This window comes from Podarcis melisellensis (assembly GCF_964234715.1).
Source record: "Podarcis melisellensis genome assembly, chromosome: 3".
Classification (NCBI taxonomy): Eukaryota; Metazoa; Chordata; class Lepidosauria; order Squamata; family Lacertidae; genus Podarcis; species Podarcis melisellensis.
Window position 1 is genome coordinate 71636082 of NC_138530.1, and position 27549 is coordinate 71663630.

General features: G+C 47.3%; 1 protein-coding gene across 3 annotated transcripts in view; it reads right to left on the reverse strand.

Moving 5' to 3' along the window:
* The window catches only part of NR2E1 (nuclear receptor subfamily 2 group E member 1), a 30053-nt gene extending 4671 nt beyond the window's left edge, over positions 1-25382 (reverse strand). Inside the window, exons 1-8 of one of the 3 annotated variants that reach the window (XM_081904669.1) lie at positions 25215-25382; positions 14273-14418; positions 11075-11162; positions 8885-9120; positions 6333-6479; positions 1588-1684; positions 1036-1185; positions 57-162 (exon numbers count right to left, since the gene is read on the reverse strand). In XM_081904669.1, the coding sequence (XP_081760795.1) occupies positions 57-162; positions 1036-1185; positions 1588-1684; positions 6333-6479; positions 8885-9120; positions 11075-11162; positions 14273-14418; positions 25215-25239 (995 nt within the window). In that variant the 5' untranslated portion in view covers positions 25240-25382. Of the gene's footprint in view, positions 1-56; positions 163-1035; positions 1186-1587; positions 1685-6332; positions 6480-8884; positions 9121-11074; positions 11163-14272; positions 14419-17346; positions 17392-25214 lie in introns of those variants that run through there. The other 2 variants (XM_081904668.1, XM_081904670.1) reach the window with 2 other exon arrangements.
* Positions 25383-27549: the final 2167 nt, after the last annotated feature.

The window sequence follows — 27549 nt, forward strand, 5'->3', positions numbered from 1 at the left end:
AGGTACAGCAAATTAAGAGCTTGGAGAAAAAATGTATTCAAATCTAGTGTCCTCACCTAGTATGAATGTAGCTGTTCAGGGTGAGCTGAGCTTCATCTTGAAGAGCTGCAATGGCTGCAGCATTTCTAAAACTTCTGAGTTCAGAACCGCTATGCGTAGGTACTGAAAAGCAGATTGACCACTCTTCACTTATTAATCAGAACAGTCAATATTAACTCGATGCCAACTAATGTTAACACTTCACCACTTAACTCCATAGCACCACCTACAAGCATGAAGGCACATCTTGGTGATTCCATTTCACTGCTTATGGCATTCTAGAATTTCAGTTTGTCAACATGTGTCCCACCCTGAAAGCTCCCGCAAATTTTAATAAGTGTAAAGCAGTGTCACATTTTCAGTTAGCAGCATTGAACAGATGAGCCCAACACTGTTACTTGTTTTCATTTCAACCTCCAATGGCCAACTAAATAAAAACCTTGCGGACTTCCTTTGACAAGATACTCAGGCTTGGGCCTTGGTGAACATTAAAAGGCTGAGAATATACTGGAATCCATCTTCGAATGTTTATTCTCACCAAATATGGTGTGTGGAAGGCAGCATTTAGATGGCCAGTCTTGGTCAATCATAAAGTTCACAATAGGATGAAAAGGGAGACATGACTCTTAAGTATGATGGACCCAAGCTATTGAGGGTTTTATAGGTCTGCCCCCAGTAGTCTCTGCAATACAAAATTGCTCAGACTCATCAAGATACCAATATGCTAAATTCTTCAGCAACTGAGAAGACAATTGCTTTCCTGAAAAAGCCCCCTGTAATCCATGGAATTTTAGAAGAGCCCATCTCAAGGAACAAGGATTGGTACTCATTTTATATTGGAATTTTCTGGGTGTCCCAGTTGAGAAGTGGCTCTGCCCTTCAGCCCACATGATTAATCTATGATGTTCGTTGTAATCTGCTATTGGAGGTAGGATACTTGGCCACTGCACAGCCTACTGATAGATGCCCAAAAGGCTATTTTTATATTCCCCTTACCAGCTTTAAAAGTGACGATGCATTTGAGACAGGCAAATTCTGTAGCATCTAACCGAAGCTGTCTAAATCTAGCCACAACCTCTTGTAAAGCCTGTATTTCTGAGATAATCTTATTCAGCTTTTGAGAATCTGTGTTGTCTCCATTCATTCCTGGAACACAAACATGTGAAATAAATACACTAATAGGTCATCTGAATGTATTTTATGGATTGATTTCTGCAAAAAATAAAAATAAAAATCACATGTATCAATAGCTATTCCATTGTTACATTGAGATCCGCTTCAACACAAAACTAACTATAATGTAGGAAAGTTAGTATGAAATCTTCTGTTGGATGATAACAAACACAGTAATTTGCATTTAAATGACAATGCAAGCAGTCGTGAATGCAACAAAACAACATTATTTGCATTTAAATATAGATTTATAAATGACAGGTATACTCTATTGTTCGGAAGGGATTTGTTATTCTTTACATGTTGTCCTTTTTTTCAGTAATGTATTTTTATGGTAATTTCTATAACAAAGTCATTAAATTGTGCAATTCTTACCAGATACAGCCAGTAGAGTGTTAGCATCAACTGGAATGGCCCATTGTGCTATTCCTAGAACAAACAGTTCCCTCCAAGCATCTTCCAAAAGCATCAGCTGTCATACAATAGAGGTACGATATAACATGGTGTATAATTTATAGATTGATAAACAATTTCACTATGTAAATTTCTGTTGTTTTAGAAATGGCTTTAAAATGCCTGCGCTGTTTTCTCCCATCCCCACTCCTGCCGGGGACATTTTAGTTCTCGCTTTCTCATCTTGATTAAGAGCATCCATGGATATTATAAAACGCCACCTATTTAATGCTGGGGTGCTGCTTGAAAGGTATGGCTTCAGCTGTAAGGTACTGCATAAAACCAAAAATACATGAAGCTCTTCTTGCTCTCCACATGTGAAAGTTGCACAAAAGCTCTACTCTTTATATAAAATGAACATTGTCCATCCAGGCTATTTTCTTTCTTCCATCACTGAAAATATTGGGGGGTGGGGAGGAGACACACCTATTTTTCAGACTGAATTTGACTTCCACAATCAAGCATCCTCTTTGTTTTTGCAACCTTCTTATAGTCATTTATCCCAATGTAATGTAATGGGACGCAGGTGGCGCTGTGGGTTAAAGCCTCAGTGCCTAGGACTTGCCGATTGAAAGGTCGGCGGTTCGAATCCCTGCGGCGGGGTGCGCTCCCGCTGCTCAGTCCCAGCGCCTGCCAACCTAGCAGTTCGAAAGCACCTCCAGGTGCAAGTAGATAAATAGGGACCGCTTACCAGCGGGAAGGTAAACGGCGTTTCCGTGTGCGGCTCTGGCTCCCCAGAGCAGCGATGTCACGCTGGCCACGTGACCCGGAAGTGTCTCCGGACAGCGCTGGCCCCTGGCCTCTTAAGTGAGATGGGCGCACAACCCCAGAGTCTGGCAAGACTGGCCCGTACGGGCAGGGGTACCTTTACCTTTACCTTTAATGTAATAAATTGATCTGGTTAGGGAAGCAAATGACTACCATACAAGTTTTATTATAATTTGTATAGAGTTTGCAGATAATCATTTCTCCTTGGGTTTGTTTAGGTAGCCACATGTGGTTCCAGGTACCTTCTTCTCTCTCCAGGACAGGCCTGGCCCATTGGGCTAAAGCAGTTGCGTGGAATGCACAGGGAGTGCTGGTGTTACACAAGTCTTTTGTCAGTGTAGCTCCACACAAAGCTTGTCAAATACTGGACAAAAGGGACCGGAAGACATTGTACTTAACTGGGCCTCCTGCATCCCTCAGTGCTGTTCTCCCTACTGTACAATAGGGCTGTCTGGAATTCCCTGGACATAAGCCCCCCTTAAGCAGCATCCGGTCGGGAAACCGCTGAAATTTCCAGGAAAATCCAGACGTATGGCAGCCCATGCTGGCACACAACAACTTTTGTGTAAGGTTACCAGGTGTCCCCGTTTCCCGGGGACAGTCCCTGGATTTAGAAATCAGTCCCCTGACCAAATCCATCTATTTAGTAGGAAGTTGAAAAGAGTCCCCAGATTCACTGGAAAGAATCTGGTAACTTTATTTTTGTGTCCACATTTTCACTTTCTGAAATATGGCAACCCTACTATGGTTTCACTGACAACCACTTCTATGGCTAATGATGGTATTCAGCCACCAGGTGGTGGTAATGTTGGCTAACCTGCTACAAAGCTGCTCAGCTGTGTATGAAGCCCCACCCCATTCTCCACTGGTCAGGAGAAGGCCAAAACACAAGTTTCCCAGCCTTGGGGAGGCAAGATTATCCAGAAGTGACCTTCCTATCTGACTTTGAGATTCCTGATAGCCCCTTGGGACTCAACATTTGACAACCTTCCCATACTGACAAAGTCGATCTCCAGTGTTTTGAGGACCAGTCACTCTGCCTGCCCAAAATATTTTGCCATCTGGAGCAAAGGAGAAGACAGACACTGCATTCCTGTTCTACATACAGAATCCAATTGGACAGGCAGCTGAATCTTACTTTGGCACTGAAGATGCCACAACATCTTCCCCCATAGCTGAGTGCAGCATCTACGATAATAGGAGGTGTGCAGTAGGCAGGTAAAGTCTTTGCTGTTCCCAAGTTAAGGTGTAAATGACTAAGTTAAAAACAACAGAATAATTTAAGTATAAAGAACAGCTTCTTTGTTTTCTGTCTCCTTCATTACTGACTGTGATTATTGGAACTATGACTTGCATTTGATGTAAGTGGGAGGACAGCAGAAGAAAAATGTCTAAACAAAAATCCACAGTTCAGAATTTTGGGTAAGCCGAAACTTTGCAACTCACAGTCTGGTCTATAAAGCCCAGAGAGGATAATGGTGCAGTTAATGAAATCCTTGGGCTTTAAAAGAGGGATTAATTTCATGTAACAATTCATGCAACTTGCCTTTAATTTTGAATGTTAGATATGCAGCCAGTTCATTTAAAATGACAGGATAATCTGATTCCTGACATGGATAATAGGCCTATTTTACAGAGATCTGTTCAGTGATCACTTTAATCTGCACTAAGCCATTCCTTGTATATTGATGGGACTCTCATTTCTGAGAAAGTTTCTTCCCCCTTTACTTTTCTAGGTCTCAGTTCCTCAATTAGTATGTGCTTTGGAGAAGGTTCTGTGGCAAAGCAAACGAAGCCTTGCCTTAATTAGAAGTCACCCATGCTGGTGGCAGGGCATTTGCACTGGAAGGAAGAATGTGGAGAATGGGGTGTTGCAACTAATTTAATTAGGGGAATACGTAGTCTTTTCCATAAGACAGGAAGAAGCAGAGAGATGATTGCTTGCTTTAAGGTAAGCACCATTTTAATTCAACGGGAGTAGGCATGGTTAGGATTGCTAATGCTCTTATTGCTCACATCCAATTTAAATTGACATAGTTTAAAACAAGTCAGGTTTTGGGGGGTGAGGGGGAATGTGGCTATCAAAAATATATAAATTAGCTAAGTACTGCGGACCCCCTGTTTTTCAAAAGCCAAGCCATGGACCCCCTACTTTTTAAATCTCTGGTAGTTCTTGTTATGTGAATGGTGCCATGGACCCCTCTGGGTGGGTTACATGGTCCCCCTTGGGTCCTTGGACCACCAATTGGGAACCACTGGCTTTGAGAAACATAGTCCACTCCTATACCAATCTGAATCAATGTAGCTGAAGCCCTGATGCAAGTAGTTTTGCCTAAGTTCTGTTGACATCAGTGGGAGAAGGGAGGCACATGACTAACTAGAGTTCCACTGATTTCAACAGTGCATGAGTGTAACACCACCACAGTTCTGATGCTTAGGGGCTCCAACACATATAGTCTGCCTTGAGTGCACAGGGCACCACTGAACTCTTGCTCCAACAGATCACTTGGAGAAGCCAGTTGTATTAAACGTTAGCTCCATGTGGAGGCATATATGTTGCTAACATGGTTTCTGCATTTCCAGATGCTCTTTCTGGAGCCACCTTTAGTATGCAAATCTCAGCAGTCCTGCATACCCCCACCTGGAGGAATCATCTCAAAAAAATAAAAAACAATGACACCTTCATGCAATCCCCATTGAGTTGGCAGTCTGCTGGAGGCCCCAACACCTTCCTGCAAAGGATCATGTGGGAGTTTCTGCCAACCAAGTTGGTTTTGGGGTAGCGATGAAATGTGCTAACATCAATAAACTGCAAACATTACCCAATCAGTTTGATTAACTCTTATGGCCTTGTTGAAGATTTTAAAATGAACACCCCTGAACTAAGACATGAAGCAAGACTAGGGTTGCCATATTTCAGCGAATATCTGGACAGAAAAGTTGTTGAGCTTTTTTTTTTTTTTTAGTTTTGGCAAAACTGCAAAAAATAAAATAAAATGCCGTTTTTGAGCTGCCAACATGGGCTGCTGTACGTCCAGATTTTCCTGCACATTTTACCAATTTTCACCTGGACACTGCTGCTGATTCTGTATATGTCCGGGAAGTTCCAGACATCTGGCAACCCTAAGCGAGGCTTTCTCTTTCACCTTCCATGGAGGCTTGCCAAGACTTGCCCCCCACATAAAACTGTAGAGAATAGGCAAGTGGCATTGGCAGGGACTTATAACTGTGTTTGGTAACCTTTCGTGATAATGATTGCCTTTGTTTTCAGTTATGCTATGACCTTGACTATTCCACCCCCCATTGTTCTGAATGTTGTACCCGCCTAACCCTTTACAAATAAATCCAGTCTAATTCCCTACTAAAAGCCAGGAATATTAACCACAAACTCCAACCAAGCAACTCACTGCAGTACATGGTGTGCTACAAAGAAAGAGCAGGTGCTCTGCAGAAGGGGTTTTGCTCTGCAATCAGCTGCAGGTTCATGAAGGTGAAGCTACTAACCACAATGGTTTTGCTCGGCCTCCACTGTCAGAGGCATTATGCTTCTGAATACTGGTTGCTGGAGACCACAGCAGCAGCGGGTGGTGCTATTCTGCTTAGGTTCTGCTTGCCGGTGTCTCACAGGCATCCAGTTGGCCACTGTGAGAACAGAATGGTGGACTAGATGGACTGCTGGCCTGATCCACTAGGCTCATCTTATCTAATTAAGTAAGCCAAGACCAGAAGGCAACTGAAAAGGAACCTTTTAAATTATACTGGATGAAGTATATGTTTTAATCCATCACTTGGCTAACAACAGCACTGATAATCACATGGTCTAAATCAATCCTGAGCAACCAGCTTAAGAGAAATGTTGTCATTTCCTCCCCCCCCCCCAAATTGCATATAAATCTTACCTGATCTTGTAATGATAGAGTAGAAAAAGCAGGGACACTTTTAGCCCATTTGATGCTCATGAAGAGAAGCCTTGCCGCAGACTCACAAACAGATTCAGTAGCCACTTCGTAGAGATACATGGGAGTGCCACTGACTTCGTGTGGGTACTAAAATTAAAAGGTTGCATGAAAAATATTTCAGAAGGTAATAGGCAGGAGCTTATGTTTGACAAAGAGCTGCTTATTTAATTAAGTACTTGATTATTGAATCTGGGTCTTACAAAGGAGGGTATCAGCAAAACAAAAGAAAGAAGAAAAATGGTAGGGGGAGATTTTAGGAACCACTGGCTTAACCAACTACCTTAAGATATGCCCCCCCAGCTGATTTACATAGATACTCAAATTTGGTAGGGTAAGTGGTAAATATTTTGTTTGGTTTGGACAAGTATCAAGGCAATACACAATTAAAAGTCAAACTGAAGAACTGAATATGTGCTAAAATGGCACCACATCCTGCCTTTCACACTTCATGCATAGTAAGTGGATCCTGTATTTAGGAAGGTTGATGCTCAGACTAAATCTACACGTGCAACAGAATGAAGTTTTAGTAGAATATACTTTACCATTCCAGACTATAGGTGAAGGGTGTTTTAAAATGCTTCCTGACATAACATTCTCCCTGTAAGTAAAAAACTAGCACAGTCAGAGGAAGGACCATGCTGGATTTTCTGTCCCTGACGTGCTCATTTTCCTCTTGCAAGGGGATTTATTTTTCTTATGTGGTGAAGCATTCAAAAATGCACCCCTTCTCTTATTCTGCTGCATATGTAGTCCAGACCTCAGAGATGAATTTGGGCGAAAATGGGCAGTTATGGATTACAGGGGGAAACATTATGGTGTTTGAGGGAAATGTCCGTAACCATCACTTCAGCAATAAGTATTATGTGAGTACTTCCAATATTTGGATTCCACTGTCAATACTGTAACAGTTTAAAACTGGGACATCCTGAGGTATTTGTAAAACTCTGTTTCTCAAAGCAGGGCAATTCAGGTTTGCCGGATGTCTTATAATGCTTCCCATGAAGGCACACGGGGGCCACCATCTTGGTGAAGCTGAGCAGATCTGGGTCTCATGGGTGCCTGGACTGGGGAGCACCTGACAACTGCTTGCATTCCATGACAAGAAGAGAGGTGGAATATAAATGCAAGAGAATAAATGTCTCCCTCAGAAATAAGGCACTCACTGACTGAAACATTTTTACTGCAAGGTAAAAGGTTTTTGTTCACCACGGCCTTTGCTATCTGATGCATTTTAAGCATTCCACTGACAGCTTGATTGAACTTGATTCTAAATGCAATTGTATACGTTATGATATACAGCATCTTGAAATGTTTTGTGATATGTAGCACCTTGAAATGCTCACATGGCAGGCAGCAAATAATTTTTTTTAATCCCAGCCAATAGTGTTGGGGGCTGATTCAGATTGGGACCACAGCAAGAGGCAAAAGGTTTAAGCCCCCCCTAGCCCTTGCCCTTGGTCCCATTACAGATTGCCCCCCTTTTATGTCCCCCCCAAAAAACCCCACCTAATTGGCATCTCATCTACCTTGGTTCTCAGTCCTGACTCAGTTTGTGAGGGATGTTGATTTAACTTGGCAAGAAGGCGGAACTTTTTCCCGCTCCTCCTCCAAGTGCCCCAGGAAATTGGTTCCCTTGGGGTCAGGAAAACCCCCAGAGTAGCACACAGTGGGGTAGTGGCAGGATTCTATCTTTCAAGCTGATATGCTTGCACAGTTGGAACGTTTGTAATAGTGGTACCTTGAATTCCACGCCCTATGCCTGGGCTGGAGCCCCTAGCAACAAGTTTGCAGCAGTGCCATCATGTGAAACAATTCCTCCATACATTAATGGGTGGAAACTGAGCATGACAATCGTATGGTTTAACAATTTTAATGATGGGTTCATATTGCTTTTAAAGGTTTTTACATTGCTGTACACCACCCTGATCTTTTGTGAGAGGATGGCATATAAACACTTTAATTAAATACAGTCAATGAATAAGTAGTAAGAATGAAGACCACGCATCTGTGCTCCATCTTAAAGGCATTCTGATGACTTTGGAACTATCTGGCAATTTGGAACACCTACCAGGATAACTGCTCGCATTGAAGAGGAACCAATATGCAGTATGGTTCATATGGCTTGACCAATTTACTCCCGCATTGTACACCAGACATGTCAATCATCTAACTCTGCAATATGCATAATATTTTAAGACATACGGTAAATAATTTACAATTGATTTAGGCTGCAATCCTGAAGAGGCTTCCGAGGAAGTAAACACCACTGAGACTTCCTTCATTTTTACTCCAACGCATTGTGCAAAAGTCTTGCTTTCACAAATATAGCATCATTAATTTACCAGGAAGTAATTGCTACACAAGCCAAATGAAGAGGAATCAGATTGAGGAGGCCTCATTCCATACCAATATCACAAGGTCTGGTTTCTTTTTCTAAAGTCTCTCAGGATAATGATGCATTTCCCCTGAATCAAGAAGGAGAAGGAGCTGACCTTTGGAGTTGGTTGAGCCAGACCCACCAAGGTCTGTCTTTCAGATGTTGTAGAAACTGCAGCCAGTTCTAGATTGTGAGGTTCCAGCTGAGTAACAGCAGTGAAGAAAGCTGGGGCAGGTAGAGCTGCAGAGGGGAAATGTGGCGTGGCTCCATTATCCTCCTTGTGTCCTCTGAAATACAGAGCGACTTGTTTCCTTATTGTGGAAGTTCTTGGTCCCCTTTCATGTTGAACCGCTGAGAATAAAAACCTACATTAGCATGCTACTTGGAATTTGAAGGAAAATTTTTTTTGAAGCCCACTGAAAACTTCTAATGGGATTAACTTGCTGTGTGATACATCTCTAATAAAGACGCTAAACTCTGGTGGTGGTTTGCTATATTCAAGCACCACTTCAGTATTTGTTTACTTGCTGTGATGTCATGACATGCTCATATATGTTCTAATTCTTGAGAGTGAAGAGCAATTGAATACAGGATATAACTTCTGTGAGGAAAGTGAAACATTAATTTGGCTAGGAAGGAAACTCATACAGCAATTCTATGTTGAGGGAAAGAAATAATGTGTTAGACAAGGGATCTTTACAGAACTAAAGATGTGGGTTGAGGGGGGGAAGGAATAAAGAGTTTGTTTTAGGGCAGGAGCTGAATTTCATCTAGTAATGTGAACTAACTGATCAAATATTCAGCGTCAAATCCCCAGTAATATGGAACTATTTTAAATTATGACTAAGGGAGGATTCAAATATTCAGTGATCACATGAAACATAAAAAGCATAAAGAGACAAACACTTGCTGCTTACAAGACTGAATAACTGACAAATTAAGCAGCCTCACTAGTCTTCAAAGGGAAATGAACATAATTCCAATATAGACAACCACAACAGGAATATCACCCAAAAAAATGGACAGCTTTCCTTTTTGGGTGGTCATTATTCAAATATATATTGATTATTGTAACTTTGATATGAGCAGTAGAGAATCTCTTATTTTTGTAGCTGTAATTCAAATTAATTGCCCGACACAGGGAAAAGTAAAGCATCCTAACCCCATTTTAGAGCGTGGAGAAAAGAAGTGTTTGATTACCAGGACATCTTCAGGGAAATGAAGATATGTACTTTCATCTACCAGCAGTGGGGAACATTTGGCCATCCACAGTTTGCTGAACTGCAACTTGCATCAGCCCCAGGAAGCATGGCCAATGGCCAGGGATGATAGGAGCTGTAATTCAGCAACATCTAGAAAGCCAAAGGTAACCCAAACCTGATCAACACTAATGCAGCAATAATGTAATATCAGTTAGATTATGCTCCTCTAGATGCACAGGTGCATATTGTCCCTGCCAATCTACACCCACTCACTTTCATCAGGCATGGGAAATCCGGGACCTTCCAAATATCTTTGGGCTTCAGCTCCCAGTAGAATGGCCAGCTGTCAGGGCTGATAGGATTTCAACTCCAGTAACATCTGGAGATCCAAAGGCTCCCTATCACTGATTAAGATGTTGGCTCTCCTATGTGCAGCAGCATCTATAACCAATATGCGCATGGAAAAGGCAGATCTTTGGACTGCACTTGCACAAGCATACCCTGTGAGTAGCAATCACTTGTTTGATGGGGCAGCTGGATTTGCTTTATCAGCCAGGATAAGTTGAAATTGTGCCCTGCTGGAAGGATGGGACCTCGTCAGTGTAGATATTTAACAGCTTTTGTTTGTTTGAGGTTCTTGGGTCCATTTCCTGATATATAGTCCTACTGACATACCTGGGAGCTCTTCATTTTTTATTTGTATGCAGTCTTTCCATGCATGTCTGCTTGGAAATAAGTCTCACTTAGTTCAGTGATTCTCACTCCCAGGCAAGATTGCATAGAATCGCAGCCTTTAAAGTGTCATTTAGGATAGCAATCCTTTTCGTCGTCGGTAGTTGTATTTCAAAAGGGTCTGATTGTGGACAGTTACTTGCAAGCCAAAAATATAGGCAGATTAAGAGGTTTAGCTTTGTGAAGTGGAAAGATAGTTACTTAGGACGGGTCACATGAAGAGAATTTTGGGAGACTGCCAATATTGATAGGAACCCTAAGGACAGATCCATTCTCTGGACAATAGTTTTCACAAGCCCATTATATGTTTGCTATCCATTTCTCTCTGGGTTTTTTTTTTTTTGAGGGGTGGAGGAAGGATGCACAAGTACCGTCTTTGTTCATGTTGACTTCCAAGCATTTCTTCAGCCGACATGCCCTGCATTGATTCCTATGCGTCTTGTCCACTGGGCAGCCTCCCTAAAAAACAGAGACATATTTCTGAAAAGGGGGACAAAACGTGAGTCTTAGTAAGGAAATTCTGAAACAGGAAGGTGTCTGGGGATCCTACTAAGATGTGTAGACCCTTTCTCCCTTCTGCCACTCTCACTTCTGCCACTCTCACTTCTGGAGTGCTGGATGATTGCCAGAAAAAGAAGAATGATGCCCTCCCAGGGCTCTATGAAAATTCCCTGGGGAAGAATAAGCATTAAAGGGGCGTTCTAAAATCTCTATATGGACTTCAGCACCCGGGACAGCTCCCTGGCACTTGGAGCCTTTGATCACGATCCTGCAGCTACCCACCTGCCGCCCTAGAAAGTATCTTCTTCCTCTCGCGTATTCCTCGGTTTCTTGCCCCTTGCTTTTCCCGCAGAGTCATAAATAAATGGTCTCACTGATTTCCACCTAACCGCCAAAGGTAAAGAGCAGGACTTCTGTGTCAAACAACGTGGCTGCCAGAAAAACAAAATAAAAATCCCGGACCTCTTTCTTTTGAGAAATTTCCCTAGAGATTTGGTTTCAGTTGAGCCCTAGGCGTCCAGATCTCAACTGAACCTGACTACTAAATAGACTTTACAGACTGAGGGTGCAGTCCTATAGGATTGCGTGGACGCTATGATTTGGTGTGCAGAATATATCACCTGCTGAGCTGTGGGTGGGTGTTTGAAATCTGAGGGTTCAGGCTCGGAAGGAGCTGGCATGAACTTGGGGCAGGATCCAACCAAAGCTAAGTGCCGCTAAGTCACCTTTAAGTAGGTTAGATGGAAGCTGTAATCATTATACCTACTTAGTTAGGAGAAAGGCCAAGAGTCCTCAGTGGGACTTACTCCTCAGTAAGCTTTACTCAGACTCCCCTACTGAAATCAATGACGCTTCACTTTCGCTAGAATGTGCCCTCTGATTTCTCAGTCCCCCATTCCCTTTCAAAATCGAGCAAAGGACCAGAAAGGCTAAGCTGCCCGCTGTATTATTTCACTGTAATATCAGATGTATTAGCCTGGGGACATTAATCCAAGCCATCAAAGCTGAACCCACTTTCATGCATCCCTCAGCTTATTTGAGCAAGGCAGTTGGATACGATGATGTTCTCCTTAACGATCACCAAAAGAAACTGTTTTCCTTTATTACATGCCCTCCAAAGCATCACTTCCCCTACTGCACTCTGTTTCAGGGATGGGGAACCTGTGGCCACCCAGATGTTCCTGGACCATAATGCCCACCATCCCCGAGTAATGGCTACACTGGCTGAGGCTGAACAACATCTGGAGCGCCCCAGCTGAGCATCCCCATCCCTGCTATACTGGAATCCCTGCATTACTTGGCTCAAAACAAGGCTTCCTCCTATTGCAACCCAAGAGAACAGCCATAGGAACAGAGGCAGTTGCATTATGCTGTGCCAGACCACAGGTTCGTCTAGCTTTGTCCAGAGTGCCTGGCAGCTGCTTTCCTGTTTCAGGCAGGACCTTCCTGAAGACACCAGGAATTGCGCCTGGGATTTTCTATGGGCGAGGCAGACGCTCTGCCGCTGAGCTACGCTCCCTCCCATCCTCTGGCCAAGCAAGGTCCGATGGATTTTGGCCAGAGTTCATCTATACATGCAACCGCTGCGCCACAATTCGAAGCGAGCTGCACCCATTTAAACCTCCATTTGCCACACCTCGGTTAAAGGCAGGGGAGAGCCGCCTGCCAGGGTGTGAGCGAGAGTGAATTGCCAGAGGGTGGTGGCTTGCAGCCCAATCTTAAGCACCTTTCTACTCGGAAGCAAATCTGACTCTGTTTTGAGGGCTTCTCCCCGCACCCCGTGGCCAAAGCATGCAGAGGAAAAGAGTTGTTTTGTAAAAGATCTGCACCCGGATCCCCTGCATGTCTACTCAGAAGCAAGTCCCCTTTGGTTACCAGCAGGGCTCCTTTCCTGGTACACATACTGCTGTCCAACAGCAGTAATCGGTTACTTTGGAATCAATCACTGGTTCTGCTCCGTTTTCTCAGGGGATAATGGGCATGTGAGTATGGCTGTTAGAGGCTGAAATGATCACTGGGCTGTGAGTGGAGGCAATGAAGAAATGCTCAGTATTTAAAGTAGCTTGTTTTACAATGAGTTTTGGATTGTTCTCGAGCCCCCGAGCTCCCTTCTAATCCTTCCATTCATTTTGTAAGAATCCTTCTCCTTTGTTCGAGGGCTGTTTAACTTTTGTGGAGGGGGGAAAGGCGGGGGTGGAGAGAGAAAGAGAGATCAAAATATGGATGTTTTTGAGATTTTCTTTTTAAAACACCCCCCAAAAAAACCCACCACCAAAGTTGCAACTATGCCATTTAAATGCTCAAAAAATCCTCTTTGGTTTCTTGCAAAGGGAGTTTTAATTAAATTTCGTTCCAACTGAGTTTGGCAGCCCCACCCTAAACTTGGTGGTTGGAAATCCCATGGTTTACCAGGAATCTTCCAAGCACACCCAGGAACAAGGGACTCGGCAGCAGCGATGGAAAACACCCAACGCAACGTTCCGGGAGAGCAAAGTCTCTCTCTCTGGCCTGGTCTGCAGTTGCAGCAGAACTAGATGGTGGAAACGGGGTCCTAAAGTTGGTCGAATATGCTGCAGGCTGGATGCCCTGCTTTGAAAAGCCCCTCTGAAAAAAAGCAAAATTTCCTGCAAGTAGAAAACGAGGAGAAATGTTCCAGTCCAGCCTGCTATACTAGATTTCTATTTGCAGGGAGTTCTTTTCTTTTTCTATTGGGGAGCGTTCCGACCTGTGCCTGAATTCTGAAGTGGTCTAACATTTGGAAGCCGCCTTTTCCCCTGACAGGAACTCCAGGCGGCTTACAAAAAGCTCCTTCTTTCCGCAGTCAACCCCTCGACCCCCTTCTGCTTAAGTCACCTCCACGTGATTGTGCCTTCGCTGTTCCTCTTCCAGCCACTCCAGACTCCTCGGTCTCCGAAGCCGGCTTCACTCCGCCCCCTCGACCTCCCGCCCCACTAGACGGGGGGTGGAGATCGCGAGCTCCTCCCTGGTTGCGCCCGCCCAGAAAAGCGAGGAATGGCTTTGGCCCCGAACGGAGGGCAAGTGGGCGGAAGGAGGCTGGGGGTGAATACCTGGTTCCCAGATTTGCAGACGTAAGTGCGGTTCCTTCGGATGCTTCGCTTGAAAAACCCGGAGCAGCCGTCGCAGGCATAGACGCCGTAGTGCTTGCCGGAGCTGCGGTCCCCACACACTTTGCACGGGATGTCTAAAATCCGGCCTGAGGGCGAAGGCGAGAGAAAGAGAAAGAGAAAGAAAAGAAGTTCAGCCCTCTGGCATGGTTAAGTCCGTGATGGGCATCACAGCCAGGATAACGGGGGCATCTCCAGCGACCAGTGTCGCAGCTCGACCTCAGGCCCAAGTCCAGGCAAGTCCTCTGATGATGACAAGGGTGATGAGAAGGAGGACATTTATATCCCACCTAACATCCAAAGAGCTCAAGGCGGCTCACGTGGTTCTCCCCCTCCCCGTTTCATCCTCACAACCGCCCTGCGAGGTAGGGTTAGGCTCAGGGACAGTGACTGGCCTGAAGTCACCCAGATTAGCTTTATAGCTGGGTGAAGATTTCATAGAATTGTTGAGTTGGAAGGGACCAGGAGAGTGATCTAATGCGGCTGCCTGCAATGCAGGAATCTTTTGCCCCATGTGGGGCTCCAACCCATGATCCTGAGCTGTCTCCCTGGACCTTGGCTGACACTCTAATCCAGGCTTCCCCAACCTGTGGCCCTCCAGAAGTTTTTGGCCTACAACTCCCATGATCCCTAGCTAGCAGGACCAGTGGTCAGGGATGATGGGAATTGTAGTCTCAAAACAGTTGGAGGGCCGAGGTTGAGGAAGCCTGCTCTAACCACTTCACCGCACTGGCTCTCTCTACTCAGGGATTGACAGATGAAGGGAGGACTGGCACATCAAAGAGGACTGGCATCAGTATTTCTTCTTCTTTTTAAAACTTATAGTCAGGGAGTTGCAGGATGCATGGGCATGGTTACTGATTCCAATTTCATTTAAAAATATACAGTGCTGCCCTTTTCTGCAAGTGAATGATCTTAGCACCAGGGCAGCAGACACATTTTATTCCAATGGTCATGGTGGTGCTGTGATTTAAAGTGAGTTTAAATGCACATGCTGTTATTTTTTATTTTCCATTTTTTAAATCGTAATGGACTGGATGAGAGCCAATAAACTGGATCCAGATAAGACTGAGCCACTGGTAGTGAATGGTTCCCCAGACTGGAATGATGGGTTGAGGTTACACTCCCTCTGAAGGAACAGGCAGTAGCTTGGGGTTACTTTGGGTTCCATCATTGTCACTTGAGGCTCAAGTGGCTTCAGGGTCACAGAACGCCTTCCATCAGCTTTGTCTGGTGGCCCAGCAAACTTCTGATTTCTGTTGACTATGCTCTGGTAACTTCTCGGTTAGATTACTGCAATGCTTATACATGGATCTGCCTCTGAAAACAGTTTAGAAACTGCAGCTGGTGCAGAATTCAGCAGCCAGGTTGCTCACTGTGGCAAGATAGCCTGAGCGAATAATAATAATAATAATAATAATAATAATAATTATTATTATTATTATTATTATTATTATTATTATTTATACCACATCCACTCTGGGCATTTTCCAACAAAACATTAAAAATACATTAAAACATCAGTCATTAAAAACTTCCTAAACAGGACTGCCTTCAGATGTCTTCTAAAAGTCAGATAGTTGTTTATTTCCTTGCACCAATCCTGGCTCGACTGCACTGGTTACCAGTTAGTTTCTGATCCCAATGCAAAGCACTGGTTCTGATGTATAAAGCTCAGGAGCCCCAAATCTCAAGGACCACCTCTCCCCACATGAACTGACCCAGACCCTGGGATCATCATGTGAGGCTCTCCTTAGTAGGTCTGGAGGGTGGCAACACAAGAGCAGGACTTTTCAGTGATGGCTCCCTGTGTATGGATATCTCTTTCCAGGGAAGCTTGCCTGGCTCCATCACTGCATAGCTTTTAGGCACCCGGGGGGACGGGACATTTAGGTCTTTGGCTTTTCATTATCATGGCTTCCATGACTGAGTGGGATGTTTCAATCCACCTATTTAAAAATAGAATTGTCTTTTAGATATTTTTGTTTTGTTTCATTTTAACCTGACTTTAATGTATTTGTTTGTTTTATATTGTAAGTTACTTAAGAGTTACTTTGGTAAAAATGAAAGTCGCTAGTAAATAAAATAAAATAAATAAAGCCATCCTACATATTAGGATTGTAGAAGCAATTGTAAAACATGGAATGGTCAGGAGTGATGGTAGTGGTGAGAAGATCAGTGTTAATTGTGGGCTTCACAACTAAAGTAATACACATGCTCCTTTTAAAAACAACAACATTGAGCCCAGAGTATAAAATCAACTTGTTGCACCACTCCCAGCTTTTCAGGGACTTCTTTCTGGCTGCATTTGCTTTGATCAGGAGCCCAGCATCTGCAAGTCCTCTCCTGCCATGTTACAGGAGTAGCAGCAGAAATTCTGGCTGGAGGGGGCGGGAATTAGACGGTGGTACACTCAGGCAGGACTTTGGAACAGAAGTCCAGAGTCTCATTCAGCAGGAGAAGGACCCTCAAACGCAGCAGGGTTGGCATATCACATTGTGGAGGAAGTGAAGTAAGAAGCCTTTGCCTATCTAAAGACAACTACCCTCCACAAGACCATTAAGTCCTCACTTCCCCTCTGGAAACAGAAACTTGTACTTCCTTACTGTTGCTACCCTAAGCTCTCCTGCACCCCCAGAGAGCCAGTGTGGTGTAGTGGTTAAGAGCGGTAGTCTCCTAATCTGGGGAACCGGGTTCGCGTCTCCGCTCCTCCACATGCAGCTGCTGGGTGACCTTGGGCTAGTCACACTTCCTTGAAGTCTCTCAGCCCCACTCACCTCACAGAGTGTTTGTTGTGGGGGAGGAAGGGAAAGGAGAATGTTAGCCGCTTTGAGACTCCTTAAAGGGAGTGAAAGGCGGGATATCAAATCCAAACTCTTCTTCTTCTGCACGTTCGCTGGGAATGAAGCAGTAGCAGGACTTCCGGACAAATGTGTACAGGATCTCCAAGTGACTAGGAAATAGTTCCACTGGCTTACTCCTTGTTCGAACAAGCATGGATTTGATTTATGCCTTACATTTATCTGCTGCCTTAACTTCCAGGAGCTCAGTGTGCATAGTTTCTTTCCCCATCCCATTTTTCTAGCAACAACCCTGCGAGGTGGGTTAGTCTGAAAGATGGCGATTAGCAGAAGGTTGCTCATGAAGCTTCATGGCTAAGTGGGGATTTGAATTGGTGCCTCCCCAGCCCTTAATCCAACACGCCGCTGCTACACTAAACAGATTTATAGTTCAGTCTATCCATGTTTACTCAGAAGCAAGATTGAAGCCCAGGGAATTTTCTTCCAAGTAAACTTGCTTGGGAGTGCAGCCTTCTTTTAGCTCTGGTTGGAAGTAATGATATATAATCCTGAGCTGGTGGGAACCCGAAAGAGCATCGAGTGTCCAATCCGCTCATACTGAAACCTGGTAAAGGAGAATCAACCACCTTCTCGGAGGCAGCCACTGTGGAACAGCTCTTAAAATCAACCAGGTTTTATTTCGATTAAGGGCACATTCCTAAAGACATGAGGCTCAAACCTAAACCTGTCAGGTGTTAAGTCCTAAGGGAACGAATGGGGTTTGCTTACGAGAAAGCAGGCAGAGGCTTGTCCGATGACTAGGGCAAAGCCCAGTCATACTCTGGGGGAAACTGCTAAGTAAACACCTGTAGGATTGCGCTGCGCCATCCTCTGGTGTACAGCCGGTGCTTTACAGACCCAGACTAAGGAAACGGGAACTTCGCATTAGGTGGGTTATGCCTTAATGTTCTGTGTCGCAGAAGAACCGCTCACCTAATAATACACCCCAGTTCTCTTCTCGCCCCACTTTCTCAGCCAGAAAGTCCTACTGATGCCAACGGTCCTTACTCTCAAGTAAGCGCGTCCTCAGCTGACTAAAAGGAACAGGCTCAAAACTGATACCCGCAAGCACCAGCATCTACTGGTCTATCATCTCAGCCCCGGGGCGTTTCCGGGGACCTCAAGCCCTCCTTGCAAATGCCTTTGGGATAAAGTTTAGCCGTCAGCCTGCGATGGTGGGCAAAGCTACCTTACAGCCGCTGGAACTTGCCGGCAAAATTCCAGGCGCTTAGGATCGGGCTATTCAAAAGTGAGAGCAGCATTTCAAAGGTCAACGGGTAGTTCTCGAGGAAAAGTTTGGGAATGTCCCAGCGGCAGTTTCATCTCTGAAGCTGCAGCCCCTTCCAGCCCCGCCACAACGGGAGGCCCCACGGAGACTGCAATCCTACGGACTGCGGGTTAAGACACTCTGCAAACAGCAAAGGCATTCGAAGGATTGCGTTGCGCCTAAGAGGGTTGCAGGGGCGTAGCCTGGACTTATTTTAGAGGGGGCAGGTTTTTGGGGGGGGGGGAGAACCGAATTATCTACGACGCAATTGGTCAGTTAGTTAAGTATTTTTTTATTTATTTATTTACTTGATTTGGTGGGGGCAGCTGTCCCCCTTCACTCCATGCTCTGGAGCAAGTGTATTTGTTAGAATATAATAATAATGGCATTGTAAAAAGTGGGGAGGACTTCGGATCGGATTCGTGCCGGGTCCCATACATTTGCAACCCGGAGGAAAGACCTGCTCTGTTCAAGGTGGCTTACTTCCCAGGTGTAGAGCAGAGGTGTGCGGCCTTCGCACTGCAGCAGAGGCCTTGCTTTCAAGTTAGGCTGCAATCCAGTCCCCACTTACCTGGCAGTAAGTCCCATTGAACTCAGTGGGGCTCCCTTGTGAGTGGGCAGGCATATGTTTGCAGGGAGGGCAGCCTGAAAGCTGTAAACCTCTTAAGATGGGGCGCAATGAAGTCGAAGGGACTTGGAAGATTTAGGCGCAAGACACCATCTTTTTGCAGATGGGCGGGCAGAGAGCAAGAGGAATATTCGGGAAAGGAGACGGGGCTTCCAGCCTTTACCTATGTGTGTGTCTGGGATGGCTGGTTGCCCGAATGGCGTCGTCGGGGGGGGGGGCACGGAATTCCGAGCAGATTCTTCCGCTTTCTGGAGCAGCGAGGCCGGCGAGAGCGCTGCTCCGAGACCTGGCTTCTGGGCTTGGGGCGGGGCCCTGAAACAATGCCTCCCCGGCAGACAATAGGGACATTAGATAACGTGTTAACTTAATGATTTCCCCCTATGGAGAACTCGTTTGACTGCCTCCAATCAGCGCAAGCTGCCAGCCGCGGCCCGCTTCTCCTCCAAATGAAACCCGACAGCTGCTATATGCGGGGCCGGCGGGAGGAAGGGGGATTAGGTGGTGGGGCGCGCTGGGAAGCGGAGAGAGGGGGGCGCGAGGGAGGGAGGAGGGATCCTTCCAAGGAGGAGGAGGAGGAGGAGGGAAAGAGAGAGGGGGGGGGGAATCAGTCACAACAGGTCCGGGGAAAGGACAACGCTCAGGAATCTTCAGCCCTCCCCCTCGAGATGAAAAGTGAAGTTTGGCTGCTGTGTGAATGTGGGTGGTGGTTTGCGGGGGGGGGGGGAGCGGGAAGGTAAGCGATCTCCAGGAGAGCCGGGCGAGCCAAGCTTGGCTTCTGGAGCTGTGTAATTACACGCCCTCCTTGCCACCTGCCTATTGGGTCACCAGTGACCCGTCAAAAAGAGTAGCATGGGAATTCGCATTGCAGACAATGGCCACAGGGGAGAGCACTCGACTCCCCCCCCCTCCTCCCGCCCCTCCCCTGCCTCTCACACCGCTCTTGGCCGGCTCTCGCTCTCTCTCTCTCTCAGCCCCCCCCCGCACGTCCTTCAGGCAGCCACTGCTGGACTTTCTCAAAGAGGGGAAAAGGCAAGGAAATCGGACATGCCACGGTGCCAACGCCCGGCGTTGGATTTCATCGCTCCTTAATCGGACAAAATGCGCGCAACTCCTTATGCAAATTCCAAACTCGCCTTCTGGGCTTCTGCCCCCGCTCCTCGCTTTTTTTTGCACTTGCACAGAGGACGCGCATCTCAGCCTCGCTCTTTCCCATCTCTCTCTGCCTCTGCCCCACAAACCGATTTCAAAGGCCCGATCGATAGGACTTCACGTCGAAGTGCAGGCGGGAGGTGCCACGCAACCGAGGATGAGATCCCCCTGCACGGGGCGGGGGGGGGATCCTTGAGCTCACTTCCGAGTTAAAAAACCTCAGAGGGTCGAGTTTGAGGGCGCGACATTTCTCCAGAACGGGGGTGTCCTTTTGGTGGCTCTGTCCCCCAAGGCGTCCGACCCAAAGCCGTCCCTGTGACTGCGAGCCGCTGGCTTGAAATAGTCTAACCAGGCTTCCAGTCGAGTTGAAATCCATCAGATTTCCTTCTGAGCCAGCAGAGGATCTAGTCGTAAATATATTCAGAGGGCGGTAAACATCATATTAAGTGTAAAGTAAATAACCACTTTACTTCCCAGTATTTCTGGAGATACCATTCCCCAAATCGTAGCACCTTGGTTCTAGGGCTTTGCTTAAAAAATAAGAAAAAGAAAAGGGGAAATAAAATAGGAAAATAGTTATGACCCTGAGAGTCATAACTATTTTAGAAAATCTGAAATAGCGCTTTTAGGAGTACCTGAGGTATAACTATTAAAGCCCCTAGTTTTATATCTAGAATAATTTTTTAAAAATTAAATTCCTAAAATTAAATATTTTAAAAATGTATAGCTCTTACTTCGGAGCAGCCCAATTTACTCCTCAGGGCTGAATGCAGGATAAGTGCAATTACATACTTGTAGCCGGTTTCTAATAATATTTCCTCTGAGCAAAAAGTTATTCTAAGTTCAAAGGGATTTATTTCCACGTGTATTTTTACACACGCGCGCGCGCACACAGGGTTAAGATGGTAAAACTTTGTTCGTTTACTTGGGAGTAAGCCGCTCTGCTATCCTAATCCAGAGTAAAAGTGCCTAGGGAAATTGAGGGCGGCAAAATATTCCAGCGGCGAATACAGAATAACGGAACACGCACAACTGATTTAGCATCCCGGAACAGGAATGCAATTTTGACGAGTCAATTCAGCCACAGTTTAACTTTTAATTTCACTGGGACCCCCACGTATTCCACCACATTGTATATTCCTTATTTGCATTAAGTTTGTTTATATTAAACACACGCCCACGGAATTTCTTCCCGCGGCCTGCGGAAAAACTAATGGCCTTAATTAATGCCCGGGAGGATTCCTCTAAACACCTCCGGATCCGCTCGCCCTGCCCAGATTCGGGATCGATTCTGCTCTGTTCTTGTATTGTTTCTCCTCTCTCCGACGCCCAACGTAGCTAGCTATATCTGACCTCTTGTTTCTGCTCTATTTTAAGTGCTTATATTGTATTGGTGCCGTTGAATATGCCTGCTTATTTGGCAACCAGGCACACACTTCAGACAGGAGATAGGATAAGCTGGATATTAGATTCGCTGTCTCTTTAATTTCCTTATTCTCCTTCCATTGCTAGCTTAAACATTGCACACCGAAATAGGCAACAGAATAGCCTACTATAATTGCGCGCGCGCGCGGGGGGGGGGGGGAATCCAGCGCGTTTAAATCCTACGAATTCCGAAAGGAGAAGCTTAAAAACTCTCGCCATTGAAACCCTGCGGGTCTCAACTTCGGCAGTGCCTCTTTTCTCGCCTTCGCCACCGTCCTCTTCTGCTGCAAACTTTGGCTCCCTGCCCTCCGCTTACTCCCTCCACCATTTTAATGGCATTTGGAGATGGTGGGTGTCAGTCTCTCAGCCCATTAATGCGTCCTCCCCCCGCCTCCAGCAACCATGGCTCCTGTGCTGAGAATAAAATTCCGAAGGATGCCAGGCGAACGAGGGACCCCGTTAACTTGACACGAGGTCACCAGATAACTGATTAACCCCTGTTTAAAGGCCCCAGAAGTCTAACGGGAAAGACAAACGCGGCTCGGGCGGCGCTGGGAAACCGTTTGGAACATCCCTCGACGGGGCGTCCGGGGCGGGGGCACTTTTTTTGTGTGTGTGTGCGCGCCTCGTAATTGCTTAAAGATATATGGCAGCTTCGATTACTGTAATTACCATCAGAGGCTGTTGAAAGAAGTTAGGCTGCTTTGCGAGGACTCCTCGACGGGGTCTTGTTACCACCCAAGCAGAGAGATCACATCTGACATCACTCCAGCCTGGCGGAAGGGAAAGCGGAGCCAGAGCCAAAGGCCGGAGGAGACGCGGCCGCTTCTGCGCCACGGCTCGGGACTAGACGGGCTGTCCAAGGCCTGGCGAGGGGCGCCCTCCCTCCAAGGGGCGCAGGAGATCGCCCCAGTCCTCCTCAAGGCAGGGCCGAGGTCCTGCGGGGGAGTAAAGGCCAGAGGGATCAGTGGGGAGGGGTCCGCCAGGGGGGAAATGGCGTGAGAAGCCACAGCTTCTATCCTGCAGAATAAATAACCAAGTTTGCGCATACCCCGAATTAGAAAATGTTCCCCAACTCATAAACAGGGGACGATCCAAATAGAGCCGAGCAGCTTAAAGTCTGTGGATTGATTATTATTTTTTAATCTATTTGAATCCCCCCCCAAACCGCAGATTGAGACCAGTCACCTAAAATCAAGGCTGTCGTGCCAGAGAGCAACCCAATGTCATTCAAACCAACGGCGCTTGGTTTTTGTTTATTGATATCAGTTAGGATTGTGAACAGAGTCCGGTTTTGTTTTTTTGTTTGGAGGAAAGAACTCGCTGACCACGTAATAAAACTCTCCTAGCTGCAAAAACGTTGCGTTTGGATCATTTCTGGAGCCTTAAGGCGGATCAATGGCAAGTTTAGATGCAAGCAAACGGAAACTGGCCGGGACGGAGTTCCTCCCGAGCTAATCTTCCAGCGGCGTTTATTCCGTTATGCCAAGTTAATTTTGTTTTTATGCTATCCCGGGCGGGCTGCAGACGGGGCAGGAGAAGTCCGTCTCGCCTCCTTGAAATGACGGAAACTTACTTCCAAGTAACATCCCGACCCCACTAGGGATCTCATTCCCAGGTCACAGAAATCGCATTTAGTTAAAAAGAAAAGAAAAAGAAAGAAAGAAAGAAAGAAAGAAGGAAGGAAGGAAGGAAGGAAGGAAGGAAGGAAGGAAGGAAGGAAGGAAGGAAGGAAGGAAGGAAAGACTGTCCTAACACATTTCTCTCTCACACACAAACATCCCTTCCCGGTTTACACCACATTCTTTATTTCTCCTTAGGGATAAAGTTATCCGAAAGAACCTGTGATGGCCCTCAGTGTAAGAGGCGACAGAGTCCCAAGGAGGGGAGGTAACGGGGACACTCGGGGAGCCCATCTCCCCGAGGCAGTTTGGTTCAACCCCAGGGACTAGCGAAACAACAAGGCCAAACTCAGGGGGCTGCGGCAAAAAGCTGCACCAACTTTGAACACACGCCCACTGGATCCTGGCTACTAAATTCTAAGGTAACAGATATAAAGAATCGAGCTGTAAGGCGGCAGTTCCATGCACGGTGACCTGGAGGAAGCTCCATTGAAAGTAGAACTACATTCGAGCAAATTATCCATAGCCTCCATAATTTCACAAAGTTGGCCCGATAATAATTTCCACCTCTCTTTAGATAACAGTCTGCACGTCCCCTGGCAAGAGCAACGCAGATGTCCCGTCCCCTGACCCCTCCAAAGATTGCGGGAAAACAGACGGAAGAGTTTTGCTCTAGATGGATCCAAAGGGATTTTGCTATCAGATCCATCCCGCTAACCTCCCCTCTCCCAGCCCCAAACTATATTTTAGTGATCCTCAAATACAGAAAAAAACTTTTACTTTCTTTTTTTGCTGTGATGATGGTGGTGTACACACACACACACACACAGAGAGAGAGAGAGAGAGAGAGAGAGAGAGAGAGAGAGAGAGAGAGAGAGAGAGAGAGAGAGAGAAATATCCTCTTTTATATACCGGTACTTTGCTCGCTGGGAAAAAGTTTCAATATCGAGCGATGCCAGATAATTCGGAATAAAGTTAGTCTGCAGTTACAGCAAGCAACACACGCGCTAGAACAGGAGGAAGAAGAGGGTGGAGAGGAAATAAAGGGAGACCCTTTTTTGACGGGGGGGGGCATTTCTACACGCACGTGCTTCTCTTTCTCCAAAGGCATTTTTGATGTTGCTAAAAAAAAGTCACCGTGGCCCCACGCTCTCGCCCTAAAATGACCTGGTCCACCAGTCGCCTTACATCAAACTAGATCGTGTGCATTACTGACCCTATTATGCATATTACGGCCAAAAAAAGAGGGGGGACACCCACCCCCAAAGTCCCTTCTTGGATTTCTGGAGTCTGAAGCCAACTCCAAGCCCGAGCGGTCAATCAGACTTAAAGAAAGAAATCCCTCCGTTATGAGGTGTACCCGGATTTAGGATTAAGGGAAATGTGACTTTTAAGTTGTTTCTGCTTCTCCCTTTCGCAGGATTATTCGGTAAGGCTGGAAATGGTGTGCAAAGTATTCCCGTCAAATCCTCTTTCCAGAGAACGGCTCCCTCCCTCCTCCTCCTTGGCATTCAACTCCGAAGTTTCGGGCTGCTCTCCCTTCTCTTTCTAAAACGGATTAAGAGCAGCAGAAGGAAGTTGCGCAGGTCGATCGGCATCGCGATCTCCGCCGTGGGAAAGCGACCCGCGTGCGCAACTCTTTGACTCGATCGCGACCTACCAGTGCCCCATCCTTACCCCCCCCCCCCGATCAGAAAGGGGAAATCTGAAGTTCATTACAGGCCCGGAGAAAACAACAACCTCCAACATCCCAAAGCCACGCAGCGCGATCCTCCGCAGACTCCCTTGCGAGGAAAGCCCCTCCGCGTGGGCTTGCTCCCGGGAAGCGCGCTTTGCGGAAGATCCAGACTCGGAGCGAGAGGACACCCCCCGCCTCGCCGCCTCAGAGGCACCCAGCCTGGCTGCGAAGCCACTCGCCCCCCTCCGCGCCCCCCCCCCGCTGCGCGTTACCCACTTGTGGATCCCGCCGGCTTGCTCATGGCGGAGTCCCTCGGGGCGGCGGCGGCTCCGGCTGGGGCTTCTTTCCCCGAGGCGGCGAGCGGGCGCTGCGGCTTCTCCTCCGGCTCCCTCGGGGCAGCTGCCTCAGGGTTCCTCCCGCGGGCGAAAGCGACGCATCTCCTCCTCCTCCTCCTCCTCCTCCTCCTCGCCCGCCTCCCGCCTCCCCAAATCACTTTCCTCAGAGGACGGTCCTGCCGGGCAGAGAGAGGGGAAACTTTTCTTTTTTTGGCGGGAGGAGCTGACGGGGCGGCGGGGGAGTTTGGCTTCGCTCGCTCGCTGCTTCTTTTCCAAGGGAAGGGAGACGCCGGTGGCTCTTCAGAAGGAGGAGGAGAAGTTCGTCGTCGTCCCTCCGGAGGCTTCGAGGAAGGGGGCGGCGGCGCGGTGGGGCTGGCGGGAAGAAGGGGGGCTCGGCATGAAGAGCCCCACGGCGAGAGGAGGACGCCGGAGCTGCGCTGCGCGGCTCAGGGCGCCGAGGCAGAGATCCGAGGCGGGCAAATCATAAAAAGGAACCGGGGGTGGCGGTGGTGCGGGGGGGGGGGGGCAACGTCAGAAGAGGCAGGGTCTGGTTCTCAGAAAGTGAATGGCACCGAGCGGAGAGAGGAAAAAAGTGAAAGGTTTCCAGAAGTTCACCACACGGGCTGACTTTGTGCTTTGAGCCTCCAGCCTGAAGCGCCTATCATATCCCCCGGGAGCGCTGACAGGCAGCCCGCCGGGAGGGGGGAGGGGGCTCCTCTCGCCTCCGTCCCTCCTCTTCCTCCATCTCGCCCCCCCTCCCTCCAACCACCTTCACAGCGAGCCAGTTCTGGGCGATGTGCGTGACGTCAGCTGGAGGGAGGGAGGGGGTGTTAAATTCTAATGCTATTAATGAACCTCCCAGCGGCTTCTGCACAGGAGTTTGGAAAAGGCGAGTCCGGAGCGTTTCTCTCCTTCTCTCTCTCGCTTCTTACCAGCCTTGGATGCAAACACAAACAAATAAATAATAAATACATATTTTTAAAAAGTTTTTTTTAATAGGGATCTCTTCTCCTACAATCCGATTTCTCTCTTTAGCGGCGTGGTTGACTTGTTAATGGTCCACCAGCCTCCCTCGGGACTTTCTCCAAGGAAAGCGTCCCTCCCGGCCAGGCGGGGGCGCGCTCCAGAGTCCAGGGGGCGAGAGATGGCCTGTACGCGAGGCTCCAGCCTCTTCGCCCAGGTTGGGGGGGAGCAAGGGAAGCGGCGATGGGGGGGGGGGGAAATTGCTTCTAACTCCCTCCACCTCATTCCATTTTGCTCCCGATCCAGGCTTCCATCCTACGCGCACTCCCTTGAAGAAAGCCACTGTAGGAAACAGAAGTGGCTCTTTTTTTTTTGCTGCTGCTGCAGAAACGTGCATGGTGGATCGGGCCCCACCAGCTTCTGAAGCCTGGATGATGATGCTCAGGTGGTGGTGGTCCTGCGATTCCTCCTCGTCCTGAGTTTTGGGGCGGGAAAGTCCCCTCCCGGTGGGGCCTGCAATTCGCCCTGGGCCCCAGCGCCAAGGCAGCTCCTCCTGCGAGGTCTTCAGCGTTTGCTGCGCAGCCACGTGGGCGCTGCTGATGCTGTCGGCCTACAGGTTAAGGCTGTCGTAAGGACTGGCGAGTGATGGGAACACTCGAAAAATAATGGTCTCCCTTTAGTCAGGGCTGTGATTGGATCATCTGCCCGCCCTCGAAGTACTTCACTAAGTTACGCAGGATTCCTAAGGAACATGGAAAACTGAATCAGACCATTTGCAAGGGACCTTTCATATGCCAAAAGCCAGTGCGCCCCCCCCCAGCCAATGGCTTCCCCGGCTGTTCTTCAGAGGCAGGCGTTCAAAGCAGAAGTGCATGCAGGTGTGTCTGGGCATCTGTCTATATACTTATGTGTGCATAGTTGGTTCCCAAGACTGAAGCACGATTATGTGAGAACGACTGTGATCTGGTTTGCCCAGCACAGCATCCCCCTAGCTGGTGCTCTCCGGATGTTGCTCGACAACTCCCGTAAGATCTCTGACCATTGGCCGTGCTGGCTGGGGCTGATGGGAGTTGGAGTCCGGATCATCTGGGCTGAGGGGCAACAGGTTGAAGGAGGCTGGCTTAGAATGATAGTGATGCTGCATGTCCAAAGATCTTCCAGTCTACACATGTCCTCTTGGAGAAATTACGCACCGCAAGCAATGCTCTCCCCCTCGCCCCCCACTTTACGACTATCAGGTCGCTGCAGTAGCCGAAGAAATGATTCTCCCACCCGCTAGAAATGCTTCTTTCCTTCAAGCGGCCGACCCAGCA